Source organism: Ursus arctos, unplaced genomic scaffold (genome assembly GCF_023065955.2).
Source record: "Ursus arctos isolate Adak ecotype North America unplaced genomic scaffold, UrsArc2.0 scaffold_24, whole genome shotgun sequence".
Lineage (NCBI taxonomy): Eukaryota > Metazoa > Chordata > Mammalia > Carnivora > Ursidae > Ursus > Ursus arctos.
This window is the reverse complement of record NW_026622919.1, coordinates 35,275,157-35,289,754: the sequence shown is the minus strand read 5'-3', so window position 1 is coordinate 35,289,754 and position 14,598 is coordinate 35,275,157. Positions and strand designations below refer to the sequence as shown.

The window sequence follows — 14,598 nt, the reverse complement described above, 5'->3', positions numbered from 1 at the left end:
AGAAAATGTACCAGATGAGACTAGAACATTTTGTCCTAATGGAAAGCAAAGAGGCTCTCAAAGCCTCTAAGGGTCATGTCAAAAGGATTCAGAGGACAACTTGTAGAGGCTCCCACTAACCAAAGATGGAACATTTTGAGCATTAACAAAGATAATAACTGCAAAGGATTGAAATACATAAATCTTCTAAATTTCTAGAGGATGCCAGGGAACCAACTCATATTTTCAAAATTACTACATAAAGTGAAATAATCAGGTATTTATCTGCGTTTCCTGTATGAACTTTACCTCGGGGTGGCCACAGAGATGAGACATTTCTTTTTATTGAATTATTTTAATTCATAAATTAAAAGGAGTTCTGGGGGTCACTTGGGTGGCTCAGTCACTTAAGCGTCTGACTCTTGATTTGACTCATGATCTCAGGGTCGTGGGACTGAGCCCCATGTCGGGCTCTGCGCTGAGCATGGAGCCTGCTTAGATTCTCTCTCTCCTTTTCCCTCTGCCCCTCTCCCCTCCCCGCCCCCCTATTGTGTGCGTACTCTCTTTAAAAAAAAGAAAAAAAAAGTGTGCTAGTGCTAGGGTTAAAAGATAACTATTCTGCAATCCCTGATGGACAGATCTACACAATGATCATAAATGAATCTGACACAGCTGCCATATGTAACTACCGATTTATAGGAAACACAGAAGGCCAAAGAACATGCTAACAGCAAAATTCACACTGTACCAATATCTATTAGAGAACTTATGTTTTTTAAAAACTCAAATAAACTAGAAGAAACAAGAGAAAGAGTGAGGGAAGGGGGACAGGTAGAGTGGAACACCCACAGAACAGAAAACATGTAAGAAGCAACCAACTGGAATGTATAGACCTTATCTATATCCCAATTAAAACAAATTGTAAAAGTTTTTAAAAAATTTATGATATCACTACACATTCATGAAACCCACTAGAATAGCTAAAATGAAGAAAGCAACAATATCGAAAGTTTGCAAGCATGTGGAACAATCAGAATTCTCATTCGTTGCTGGCAGAGGTGTAAAATACTACAACCACTTAGGAAACTTCTTGACAGTTTCTTAAAAGTTAAATATGAATAATCACTGATTCTATGACCTAGCAATTCCACTCCTAAGTATTTATCCAAGGACAAAAAAACATGTAACCACAGAAAGCCTTATACAGGAAAGTTCATAACAGCTTTATTCATAATAGCATAAAACTAGGCAAAGCCCAGGTGTCCATCAATGGGAGAATAACAGTGTCATATTCATACCACAGAATAATATTCAATAACAAAAAGGAATGACCTACTATACACAACATGAATAAATCTCAAAAACATGCTGAAAGAAAAAAGAAACAAAAGTACATACAGTATGAATCCATTTATATGCAGTTCTAGAATATGCAAAACTGATCTATGGTGATAAAAATCAGAACAGTAATTATTTTCAGGGGTAGAGAAGGGAGCAGAGATATTTTTAAAAAGCTTTTATGACATGACTGGGGAATAATGAAAAGTGACTTGAATTAAATTTTAGAGAGATCTAGTAAAACATTTATAAATGAAATAAGATGTCTGGGGGATTTGCTTCAAAATAATCTGAAGAAGTGGGGCTTTAGATGAAACAAGATAGGCTATGGGTTGATATTTTAAGAGCTAGTACCAAGTACATGGGACTTTATTACATTGTACTGTATGTGGGAGTTGGGTTACAATTGTAGCTCCCCATTAACTTCCAGAATTCACATCCTGCTGCAGTCCCATCCCATTTAATATGGGCTGGACCCGTGACTTGCTTAAGGCCTGGCAGCTTTCATTTCTATGTTTTTGGGAGCCCTGAACCACCATGTAAGAAACCCAGCCTCCTTGCTGGAAAGCCCCTGTGGAGAGGCCTGAGGGAGAGGGAGCGGCACAAAGCCTACCTGGAGAAGAACCAGACAGTTAAAATGTTCCAGCTGGGGGCACCTGGGTGGCTCAGTTGATTAAGTGGCCAAACTCTTGGTTTCGACTCAGGTCTCGATCTCAGGGTCATTGAGATCAAGCCCCACAGTGGGCTCTGCACTCAGTGCGGAGTCCGCTTCGGATTCTCTTTCCCTCTGCCTGCAGCTTGCTTGCAGACTTTCTCTCTCAAATAAAATCTTAAAAAAAAAAAAAGTTCCAGCTGTCTCCCAACCAATGCAAGCCATTCTGAGATACCAAGAGTGTGAAAAAAGCCCTGTGGACTTCAAGCCTCAGCACATCATGTGGAAATGAAAGCTACCCTCGCCATGCCCAATCTGAATTCCTGACCCAAAAAACTATGGGAGACAATAAAATAGTTGTTATTTTAAGCCACAATGTTTTGAAGTACCTATTAGGTAGCAACAGATAACTAAAACACCATTCTATTTTAGGGTGTACATAAAAAATTTTTTTTTGAATTTTCTATAATAAGTTATTTTTAAAAGGTGACAGGAGAGGTCTTCAGATTACATGGGCATTTAGAAATTGTTATACCTTCTGTTGATGACCAAAAAAACCCCACAAACTTCCATGATTTGTGAAATTACACTGCTAATAAGTAACACATTTTTATCTGAGCACATACTATGAATATGCCCAGCACATGAGGTACCATGAGATCCAAAAGAACAGTCTATGTCATATATTCAGTCTATGTCTATATTTGTAATAATCTGGCAAATGGCATAAATATATACAAATACGAAAACTCACAGTTGAAGAGCCTATGTTATTTCTACAACTGTACTTCAGGAAATTAATTAGTCGTAACCAACTTTACTGGAAATTAATTAGTCCTAACCAACTTTACTGCAAGCTAAACAAGAAAAACTTTCTTTTTTTTTTTTTTTTTTTTAAAGATTTTATTTATTTATTTGACAGAGATAGAGACAGCCAGCGAGAGAGGGAACACAAGCAGGGGGAGTGAGAGAGGAAGAAGCAGGCTCATAGTGGAAGAGCCTGATGTGGGGCTCGATCCCAGAACGCCAGGATCATGCCCTGAGCCGAAGGCAGACGCTTAACCACTGTGCCACCCAGGCGCCCCAAGAAAAACTTTCTACACCAAAAACTAAATAGGCAGAAGGGAGTTTTTCTTAAAGTTGAATCAGTGTTATTCAATTTCTGGACCCAATCTCAGCCTTACTAACCAGAATTGCTAAGAGTAGGGCCTAGGAATCTACAATTTTAAGAAGCTCCCAGGTGATTCTTAGGCACTAAAGTTTAAAATTCCTGGTATAAAGGGTGTGGCAGAAAGAGGTGCCTTGACTTGTTCAAGGTTCTAAGAATTATAAGGCAAAAATAGGCATAGAACTCAGAAATCTTGATTAATGCACCACCCACCACAGCATGAGTAACTTCCAAAAATATAACACTGTGAGATGACAAAAGTACTAAAAACCATTTAAAGTTTTCTGTGGCTTCATATGCACACACACACACACAAATCAAGTTTTTAGTGGCTTCATGTGTAGAAAGCCAAAATTTGGTCATCACTCCTATAGAAGGAAAGATTCCTCTTTTCCTTATCTGGGAACAGATAAGACTGGCAGGAAAAAAAGAGAGTATTAGTAACCTCCCAAAACTCCCCAAAGTAAAGGACAGAATTCTGAAATGTGTTTGTATGGGTGTTGAATATGTGAGAAAAGGATGATGTAATCAGAAGACTTAATTGGCCTTTGAGTGAGACTTAGTGCCTTCAGCATTATGTGGAAGGCATGGTGCCCAGAACAGCTAGAGAGAATGCACGCTCAGTTTTCCTACAGTGGATAATCATTATTCTACCCAGCCTATATTGAAGTATCCTGTAAGGAATTGTGAAAACAATTCAAAGGAAAAAATTTCTGTTCTGGTTCTAGGCATTTTTGGGTGAATTTGGGCAGAATAAACCAGTTTTCTGAAGATCTGATACATTGGTGAAATGAACTCAAAGTCATAGATACTTTGACCACGTTTTCCCAATCCTTCATTCATTTTGCAGTTGACAAGAGAAAAAAAATTATTCATATGAAAAGATGTTTCACATCATATCTTATCAGAGAAACGTCAATTAAAATGAAGAGGTGCCACTATATGCCTATTAGAATGGCCAAAACACAGAACGCTGATATCAATGCAGGTGAAGATGTGGAGCAACAGGAACTCTCATTTGTTGCCAGTGGGAATACAAAATGGCACAGCCACCTGGGAAGACAAGTCTGGCAGTTTCTCACAGAACTAAACAACCTTAACATGTGATCAGCAATTGCGCTCCTTAATATTTATCCAAAGGAGCTAAAAACTTATGTCCACAGAAAAATCTGCACATGGATGTTTATAACAGCTTTATTCATAATTGCCAAAGCTTAGAAGCACCAAGATGTCTTTCAGTAGGTGGATGGATAAATAAACTGTGGTATGTCCAAACAATGGAGTATTATTTAGTGCTAAAAAGAAATGACCAATCAAGCCATGAAAAGACACGGAGGAAACCTAAATATTACCAAGTGAAAGAAGCACATTTGAAAAGACTACATATTGCATGATTCCAATTATAATGACATTCTGGGAAAAGCAAAACTATAGAGACTGTAAAAAGATCAGTGGTGCTCAGAGGTGGGGGGTCGGGGGGGATGGATGAACAGGCAAGGCACAGAGGATTTTTAGGGCCATGAAACTACTCCACAAGATACTATAATGGTGGATACATGACATTATATATTTGTATAAACCTACAGAATGTGCAACACCAAAAGTGAACTCTGATGTAAATGTGGACTCTGGATGATAATGAGGTGTCGGTGCAGGTTCACCAGTTATAACAAATGTACCACTCTTGTGGGGGATGTTAATGGGAGAGACGGTGCATACATTGGGGCAGAAGATGTATGGGAAATCTCTGTACTTTCTACTCAGTTTCGCTACAAGCCTATAATTGCTCTATAAAACAAAGTCTAATATAAAAAAAAGCCTTATTCCAAATCTTATAATTAGTGGAGAAACTATTTATAAGACTGAAGGTGTTTAGAGAGAAGTAGGGGAAGGCTAGTCAGTTGGCTGCCAAGAACTCTAAGGAGCATTTTCTTTTATTAATTATGGACTAGGGTCTGACTCTCAACATTACAGGCCTAGAAACTCATCTTAAACAGGACCCCACAAATAATCAGACTCAGAGATGCTAATTCACTCTTTCTATACTTTGTAGATACATGATGGCACTGTAATAGGCAGAATTCTAAAGATGTGCCCCTCTCCCCCCAAGATTCCTGTCCCCTGATTATTCAATCAAATAGTAACTATATATTGCTGTGAGGGGACCCTGTTGATGGAATTAAGGCACTAATCAGCAGACCTTAAAATAGGGAGAGCAGCCCAGATAATTTGGGTGGACCCAATGTAATCACAAGCCTTTAAAAGTAGAAGAGGGAGTCAAGAGAGGGGCATCTGGCTGGCTTAGTCAGAACATGTGACTCTTAATCTTGGAATCATGAGCTTGAGCCCCATGTTGAGTGTAGAGATTACTTAAAATAAATAAATAAAATTTCCTTTATTTTTTTAAAGATTATTTATTTATTTGACTGAGAGAAAGAGAGAGAGCACAAGTAGGCAGAGTGGTAGGCAGATGGAGAGGGAAAAGCAGACTCCCTGCTGAGCAGAGAGCCTGATATGGGGCTCGATTCCAGAACCCCGGGATCATGACCCGAGCTGAAGGCAAATGCTTAACCGACTGAGCCACCCAGATGCTCCAATAAAATTTCCTTTAAAGAAGAAGAAGGGGGGTGCCTGGGTGGTTCAGTCAGTTGGGCATCTGCCTTAGGCTCGGGTCACGGTCTTGGGGTCCTGGGATCGAGCCCCATATCGGGCTCTCTGCTCAGCAGGGAGTCTGCTTCTCCCTCTCACTCTGCCCACCCCTCCCCTTGCTTGTGCTCTATCAAATAATGAAGTCTTTAAAAATAAAGAAGAAGAAGGGAAGCAGGAGACTCAGCATAGAGGAAGCAGAAGAGGTCAGAAAAACTCCAGGCATTTTTCATCAATCACCGTCAAGAACTCCTGGCCACTGCTACCTTTGACTATGGAGAAAGGAAGGTCTCTAGAGGCTGAGAGCAAGCCCTGGCCAACAGCCAATAAGGGAATAGTGCATCAGTTCTACAACCTCAAGGAAGGGAATTCTCTCGACAATCTGAATGAGAATGGAAGCAGATTGGAGGCAGACTCTCTCCTGGGGTCTCTAGATGAAAGCCCAGGCTGGCAACACCTTCATTTTGACATTATGGGACCTGCAGCAAACTAGGTGAGCCTAATGCTCTTCTGACCTACAGAATTGTGAGACGATAAATTTGTGTTATCTTATGCCACTTAATTTTTGATAATTTGTTATGGAACCAATAGAAAACTAATACAAGTATAAATGGATTAATTCACAATGTGAAATTATTACTGTTAAGATGCCCAGCCAGTATTCTTTCCTGTAAAAAAAACAAAAACAAAAACAACTGAATGGGAGGCTGAACATAAGAAAATTACTTGGCGAATTGTTATTTTCCGATAACTGACAAAACTGTCTTTTTTTTTTTTTAAAGATTTTATTTATTTATTCGACAGAGATAGAGACAGCCAGCGAGAGAGGGAACACAAGCAGGGGGAGTGGGAGAGGAAGAAGCAGGCTCATAGCGGAGGAGCCTGATGTGGGGCTCGATCCCATAACGCCAGGATCACGCCCTGAGCCGAAGGCAGACACTTAACCGCTGTGCCACCCAGGCGCCCCCTGACAAAACTGTCTTGATGAAGATATGTACACCTCCCAAGCAGACAAGATATTCGTTTTGGCTTATTAAAGTGCCCATTCTTCCGGCTAGAGCTTGGAAGGGCTGCTACCAATATCTGCCTCTCATTCCTTCTTTAGAGGTGGCAATACAATCAATCAAGTGCCAGTCAAGTCTTATTCTGGCCTATAAGCCAGTCTATGATACCATTCACTCAATGTTCATTTTATAACTTCATTCTCAGGGTAACTAATTTCCCCAAGGCAGGAAGAGGGAGTGCCAGAGGTAAACTTCACCACTGCCCACATGAACCACATAATAACATCATTAGCCAAAACACAGCAACAACACATTTACTATCTGTTTATCAGCAAACCTAAAATGCACTGTACGTCTTATCCTTACATCAGTAAATTTCAATAAGTACTTTTTTTAAATCTTTAAATTTTTTAAAAGTAATCTCTACTCCCAACGTGGGGCTTGAACTCACAACCCCGAAGTCAAGAGTCACATGCTCTACTGACTGAGCCAGCCAGGCACCCCTCAGTGAGTACTTGCAAATTCCTTCCAAGTTTGAAACAAAAATCTCAGTATGTAAAATGATTTTTGGACTTAAATGCCTTAGCAGATCCATAAAACCCTAAAACACTTACTAGGAAATGATTACCTAATTCAGAAGAGGAGGAAAGAAAAGGGAAGGAGATACTTGGAGATGAAGAAAAATAGACATTCCCAGTACAATATTTGACAAATGAACGGAAATTCCCTCAACTTCACCATTACCATGATCTCGTAAGTATGATCACTTTGATGTTTCTTGTACTCAAATCCTCGCGTGAAACACTGCAAAAGAAAGGAAAAGTAAGTTACCAAAAAGCTACTTTTTGAAATGCTTTCTTATAGGATAAAAGACAGTTTGGGGATGCTCTACTCTTATCATGAGTTTTTAAGAATTCATTTAAAGTTGTCTGCAGCCACAAGAGGATGGTTACATTCCTGATCACAGCTCTTTAGTGGCCCTCAGAGAGGAAAAAATAATCTGAAAAAAAGACTTTTTCCTAGGACATCTCCTCTTTTGATAAAGCATAAGCCCTGGAATCAGACTGAGTAAATTTGAATCCCGGCTCCAAACTTAAACTATTTAGGCAATTCTAAGACATGTATTTTTTCATATTTTAAAACTCTAAAATGAGGATTCATCTTTTAATAAAAAGTAGAACTTCCATCAGCCATTTATCATTTCTAAAATTGGGATGCTACTTATAATTGATAGCGTCTTGGGTCCAATAAAATATGGTATTTGCTGTGTGACCTTGAGCAAATTACTTAAACTCTCTTCACCTGAGTTTCCTCTATAAAATGGGGATGATAATCATACCGACTTCATAGGGTTATAGTGATGAACTAAAGGTTAATTCACGTAAATTACTCAAAAGAGTGCCCGACAACAAAGTAAGCCCTTGTAATTAGTATTATTACTATCATCACCCACAGAATGATTTGTTCCCTTGTCACCTGCCCAAAGATCACTCTTCAATAACACTGTCATTGGTGCTATCAAAAGGAATAATCCACCAATTCTGTTTCCTGTAGTCCCAATACTTTATTTTTATTATTTTTAAAGGTTTTTATTTATTTGACAGAGAGACAGAGAGAGAGCACAAGCAGGGGGAGTGGGAGAGGGAGAAGCAGGCTCCCCACCGAGCAGGGAGCCCAACTCGGGGCTCAACCCCAGGACTCCGAGATCATGACCCAAACTGAAGGCAGACGCCCAACCGACTGAGCCACCTAGGCGTCCCTGTAGTCCCAATACTTTAAATATACTGGCAAAAACAGTGTTGAGCATTAAACTGATATAGAGATGTAGAATTTTCAACAGTCTGTGTCATCCACCTGCACTGTTCCCCAACTTTTCACTGGTAAAACGTGAATGGAAGAGTTACCTGTAAGCAGAGGAAAAAAGGAGGTGGCCCACATTCAGCACACTTGATATAAGGCTCCATGAGGTAGGAGGAGCAACCTCGGCAAGGTGGCTTATCAGAGGGACCATCTAGAACAAAAAGAAAAATATATCAGCCTCAAAACATGTTATGATTACCAAAGTGCAAGAAGGTGAAAATCTGCAAATAACTACACAGGTGGTGAGCTGTGCAGAAGACTCAGCTTGTCTTGGGGACCAGATGAGCTCATTCTAAGTAAGAAAAAACAGAAATTACATTCCTTTTTCTTTCAAGGCAGCTCTGTTCCTTCCTATAGTAGTATCTACTACTCTAAACAGCATTAAGTAAATTTCTCTGCAGAGAAACTTACAAACATAAGCTTTCTCTCCTAGTTATTTTTCCGGGAAAGAAAATGTCACATACTTACACAGCACACATATGTGTTTTTAGATAAAACACATCTGACAAAATGTTAATGACTGTTGAATGTAGGTAGTGGCCAACTGTACTGTTCTTTCAACTTCTCTATAAATTTACAAACTTTCATAATAAAAAGTAGGGGTGAAAAACTCCTTTAAATATGTTTTGTGATATACTACCTTATATCTGAGTTGAGATTTAAACCCAGGAAAGCTCCTTTTCTCTCACGGTAAGCAGAGAGCACGGCTCATCTTCCTCTGGTTCCAATGACCGTATTGTCTCCGAAATATTAAGGCAAGAAGTAAAATTTAAACTGTCTGAAGTGATAAAAAAGCAAGTATGTGTGTCCCTGGTTGCCCCAAACTCTGCCTCTCTAGAGTCAGGGCAAGCTAGCAGAGTTGTTCTCAGTGATGAACAGCAGGAGTCTAAGAAAACACAGGCTTTGAAGGTAGATGAAAGAATTTAATCTGCTTAGCCTGAGGCAGGATTTCTCACATTCAGTAATAGCATTTTCCTTCCTAAAGCCCAAGAAACACTCTTCAAGGCACCTTTCCCTCCTTCAACTGATTATTGTTCTTTTCATTTTTTTTTTCTTTCTTTTCATTTGTTTCTAAATGAAGACCTGGAGGAAAATAACAGGGGAAAGAAACATAATCCTTCTGGCAACAGCTTCAAAATAAATATATAGAACAGCAACTACCCCACTTCTCCCATTTTAAATTTTGACATGGAAGAACAAAAACTGTTTTACATTAAGTGCCATTTTTACCAAATTACCTTCTTCCTCACATCCTTTAATGATATAAGCTTGCTTTCCTTTCCTTAGGGGGGAAAAAGGTAAAAAGCTTTCAAACCCTTATGTCAAGAAGTAATTATTTTGTAAAAGTAACCCCATTTATAGTTTTAAAAAACTTTAGACAACAAAAGCATAAAGTCATCCTCTATTACTATTTTGAATTCTAGCCTTTCTTGATGTATGCGTGTGTATATATTTTAACAAAAGTGATATTATACGTGCTGTTTTAGAAGCTTTTTTTTTTTCACCTGACAATATACTGTCAACATCTTTCATGACAGTATATCTTCCTTGTTCTTTTTAATGAATGAATAATATTCCATTGTATCAATCATCTAACCTAATAGTTTTCAACTGCCCCCTAGGAAGACATTTTGGAAATCTGAGGAAATGCTTTTTTTGTTGCCACAATAACTAGTGAGCACTACTGGCATTTGGCAGGTGAGGACCAGGGATGCTAGATATCCTACAAGACTCCAGACATTCCTACACAACAAAGAAGTGACCTGTGTCCTGTACAACTTTCAAATATCCTACCTGACATTCAAAGTTGGTTCATAATTACATGACCAAGAACCTAATTCCATGTTACCTATAATACAAAATGTTCTTGACAATTTTAATATATATTTAATTTTTCAGGAAGGCAACTGCATGTACTTTTACAGGAGATTATATCTTGTTTTGTTCAGAACTTTACCAAGAGTTATTCAAGCTTGTGGGATTTCTGACTCACCAATACAACACACATGAATCACTGTGCTTTTGTAGTTTGAAGATTCACGGTGATTCAACATATGGGTGCAAGCATCTGACTACTTAAGTCATTATGTCTTCTACTGAAATCGTGTCTAAACATATTGAGATACATATTATTTTATAATAAATTACATTAGTTCATTATTCTCTTTTGTTTATCCTTTGTATTACACTTAGGGCATTATTATTTCTGTTTCTTTGACATCATGGGTGTAGATGTGTTATGTTATCTATGTATTTCATTTCTAAAGAGCAAATGGGCTTTAAAAATATTATAAAAAGAAAACATGGGGTCTCGTAAGGTTGGAAACTACTAATCTAATCAGTTCTCTACTGGTGGCCATTTATGTTGTTTCTAATTTCTCACTATTATGAAGAATGCTGTTGTGTTCCTCAGAATATATATTTTTCAAGAACTAGAACGGTTGAGCATACAGTTTTTGATACACATAGCCAAACCATCCTTCACAAAGATATTCTAGAACTTTTCTATAACCTAAGATTTTCTATAACCTAAGAGTAAGGAAAGGCTTTTTTTTACCATCATTCAAAATCCAAAGGCAATGAAAGGTTAATAAATCTGACTACCTAAACAACACAAACAAAAAATTTCCTTGGCAAAAAACACCATATGCAGCATAAAAAGGCAAATAAGCTAGAAGAAAATATCTGAAAACATATTACAGATAAAGGGCTAAAGTCTCCCATATACAAAGAACTTTAAAAAACTGGGGGAAAAAAGAACAAAAATCCTATCGCAAAAAAAATGAAGAGATAATTAGAAAAAAAAAAGAAAGACAAAAAAATGGCCCTTAAACATATGAAAAGACACTCAACTTCACTCATAAGAGAGAGCTAGACTGAGATATAACTTCTCACCTATCAGACTGGCAAAAATTCAAAAGCTTGATAATACTTTCTTAGCAAGAATATGGAGAAATAGGCATTCTCATATACTGCTGATGGGGATGCATTAGAACATTATTTGGAATTACAAAAAGTACCTAGATATCCAAATACTGGAGAATAGTTGAATAAACTATGAAGTACCCACACAACGGAGTACTATGCAACTATAAAAAAAATGAGGAATGAGAACAACCTTTACAAACTAAAACAGTATTTCCAGAAGATTCTATCAAGTGGAAAAAACCAAACTTCAAAAAAAGCACACATAGCACGCTATCTTTCCTGTACAAAAGGAGGGGAAAAAACCCCAAACAAACACATGTATGTCTGCTTATCTTTGCAAAAATACAGGACAGCTAAACTAGAGAACAATGAAGTTGGATACCTACAAGGGGTTGGGGGAGGGGGAATGGAGTGGAAGAGACATAGGAAGGAGTAACAATTCTCCAAACATGTATTTTTGTATAGTTTTGACTTTTGGAAGCATACTTACGTTCCCCAAATTTAAAAAACTGAATCAGTAAATATAAAAAGGGAAAACTAAAAGCACTATGAACAGATGAACCTCACAGTATTTCAAAAGACTACTATAACCACACTGAAAAGAAAAAAAAAATCTAAATAACTTATGGACATTTAACAATGTACCTTCAGTCTTGGGTGATGCAAACAAATCCTGAACTTATTGAAGGAGGTCTGTTTTATGTAGCGGTATGTGAAAAGCAACTCTGACATAATTTTGGATGTATTAGAAGACTGAGCAAATGAATAAATGTGCTGATGTTGGGTGCCAAGGTTCTCACTGAGGAAAGAACACACAAATAAGGAATGGGCGGAAACAAGAAAAAAGCTTATGAAGATGAATAGGAGGTATCAATGGGAACTCGATTTCTTAAAAGTATATGTATGGGTAAATATGTATATATGTTGGTGTATATGTACATAGCATATATGCATGTGTTTTTCATAGCTCTGTGGGCCTAAGAGCCAAGATACAAAACATGCTGGTAGCAATGACCAGATCTTAGTCTCTAATATTAAAAGGAATCACGGCTTCTCAGAGAAGTGGCTGATTCCAGGGGTGGGGCAGGGAAGATATAAGATGCACCTGGAACACATAGCCAAAAGGTAAGGAGATGCTCAAAAAAGTGACAGGTGTTATTAAGGATGCAGGAGCCAGAATGAAGGCGCTCACAGGGGTCAAACTGGGACATTCTGAGAACCAAAATAATTTAAGTAGGATAATGAATTATAAACCCTTAAAAAAATAGGAATTCGCGTGTCCATGCTTACAATAAATAAATACGTCAAAATAAGGGAGACAGGTCTCTTGATTGTATAATCAAGAAATTATATAATATGTATTATTATATATTACATGTAATAGATATAGTTGTATAGTAACATATAGAATTATATAAGTGCTAACTAGCAAATGTGGAGAGTGCTGGAGTTGAAAAAAAACATTATTTTGCAAGATATTAAAGGCTGGATCAAGGAAAAATCATAATGGATGTTAAATCGAGAGAAATTTTGATGAGGAGTGGGATACTTTATGGCCTGGAAGTATCTCCCTATGGCTTGTTTATTTATACCCAAGGAAAAAATACAAACTATATAGTGGAGAACTCAGAGATACTATGACTGGGTTTTCAAAACCATTATCACCAACGAGGTGTAGAGCAAGACCAAACAAACCCAAAACAAGAAACCTCAATTTTAAAAAGAAGGAGGGAGGAAGGGCCTATCTTCTTCAAAAGTGTGAATGTCACTAAGGACAAAGGCTGTGGAAATGTTTCAGTTTAAAGGAGGCTAAAGAAACATAGCAACTTAATGTAAGACCTGACTCCTGTGTCCTGTATTAGAAGGAAAACAACACCATAAAGGCCATTGGTGAGTCAGCTTACAAAACTGAATAAACTAGATGGTAGATCGGATAAAAATATTTTATGGATGTTAAATTTACTAGTTGATAACCCTACTAAAGTTATATAACAGAATATCCCTATTCTTAAGAAATAAACACTAAAGTGCTTAGGAGTAAAGGGCCATGATACATGTTCCTTACCCTTAGATTATTCTGAAAAAAAAAAGGGGGGGATATCCATATCTATTTATACATAGTATAGTATACAGATATTATTACATACAATGTATATAATATGTATTTATAAAGAAACAAAGAGAAAACACACAAATAGAGTAAGAAGTTAACAGTGTATGGGGATTCTTTGTATGATTCTTATTCTTCCAACTTTCCTATAAGTTTGAAATTACTTCCAAATAAAAAGTTTAAAAAAAAAAAAAATATATATATACATATTCATATATATATATATATTTTTTTTTTTTTTTTTAGTATTTTAAAAAGGGAATGGGGGTGGTTTCAGGTTACACTTTCAGCATCAGGAAAATTCATTCAGGTTTTCTCCATGTGTAAAATGAGAGATTTGAACTAGATGTGTTTGAAGACTTCGTTCTTTCCTAAATTTATATAAATAGGTGTGATGAGAGAGTAAATAAGAGGTCCTTTAAGAAACTGCTAAAAAGGAAATACCCCAAAAGTGCTTTTCTGTTTCTTCTCATTGGGACACTACTAACATAGTTTCTATTTCTGCCGAATCTCTTATTATCAAAAACAAAGAAAAGGCAGTGTATTTTTTTCCCCATAGCTGTGGCTGCCTGAATTTATTTCACACACACCCCATAATTTTCTGCATTATTATTATTGTGGTTCACTCTTAGAACACAAGTTCCCCCTAAAACGGAAGGGGGTGAGAAGTATGTCTTTTATTCTACCACTGACATTATTTTTCATCAAGGCATCTAAAGTATGTTATTGGTTCTAAAGACAAATACAACTGCTTTCTTAAGTCTCACTGCAGGTTAATCATATTATGCCTCAGCATAGTTTTCTTACAAGACGTAGGGTGATATGTTTGTGTCATGTGTTTAGTGGGCAATCAATAAGTATTGGTTAATTTTATTTTGATTTGATACTCTTATTCCTTTAGGATTAGATTTGT

At 37.3% G+C, this 14,598-nt stretch overlaps 1 protein-coding gene across 6 annotated transcripts in view; it reads right to left on the bottom strand.

Moving 5' to 3' along the window:
• Positions 1-14,598, bottom strand: part of TADA2A (transcriptional adaptor 2A) — a 68,420-nt gene that overhangs the window by 30,574 nt on the left and 23,248 nt on the right. For all 6 annotated transcript variants that reach the window (XM_026517546.4, XM_057317775.1, XM_048223460.2 and 3 more), the window contains 2 exons: positions 8,692-8,798; positions 7,532-7,591 (listed from right to left, as the gene is read on the bottom strand). In XM_026517546.4, coding sequence (XP_026373331.1) covers positions 7,532-7,591; positions 8,692-8,798 — 167 coding nt within the window. The remainder of the gene's footprint in view (positions 1-7,531; positions 7,592-8,691; positions 8,799-14,598) is intronic.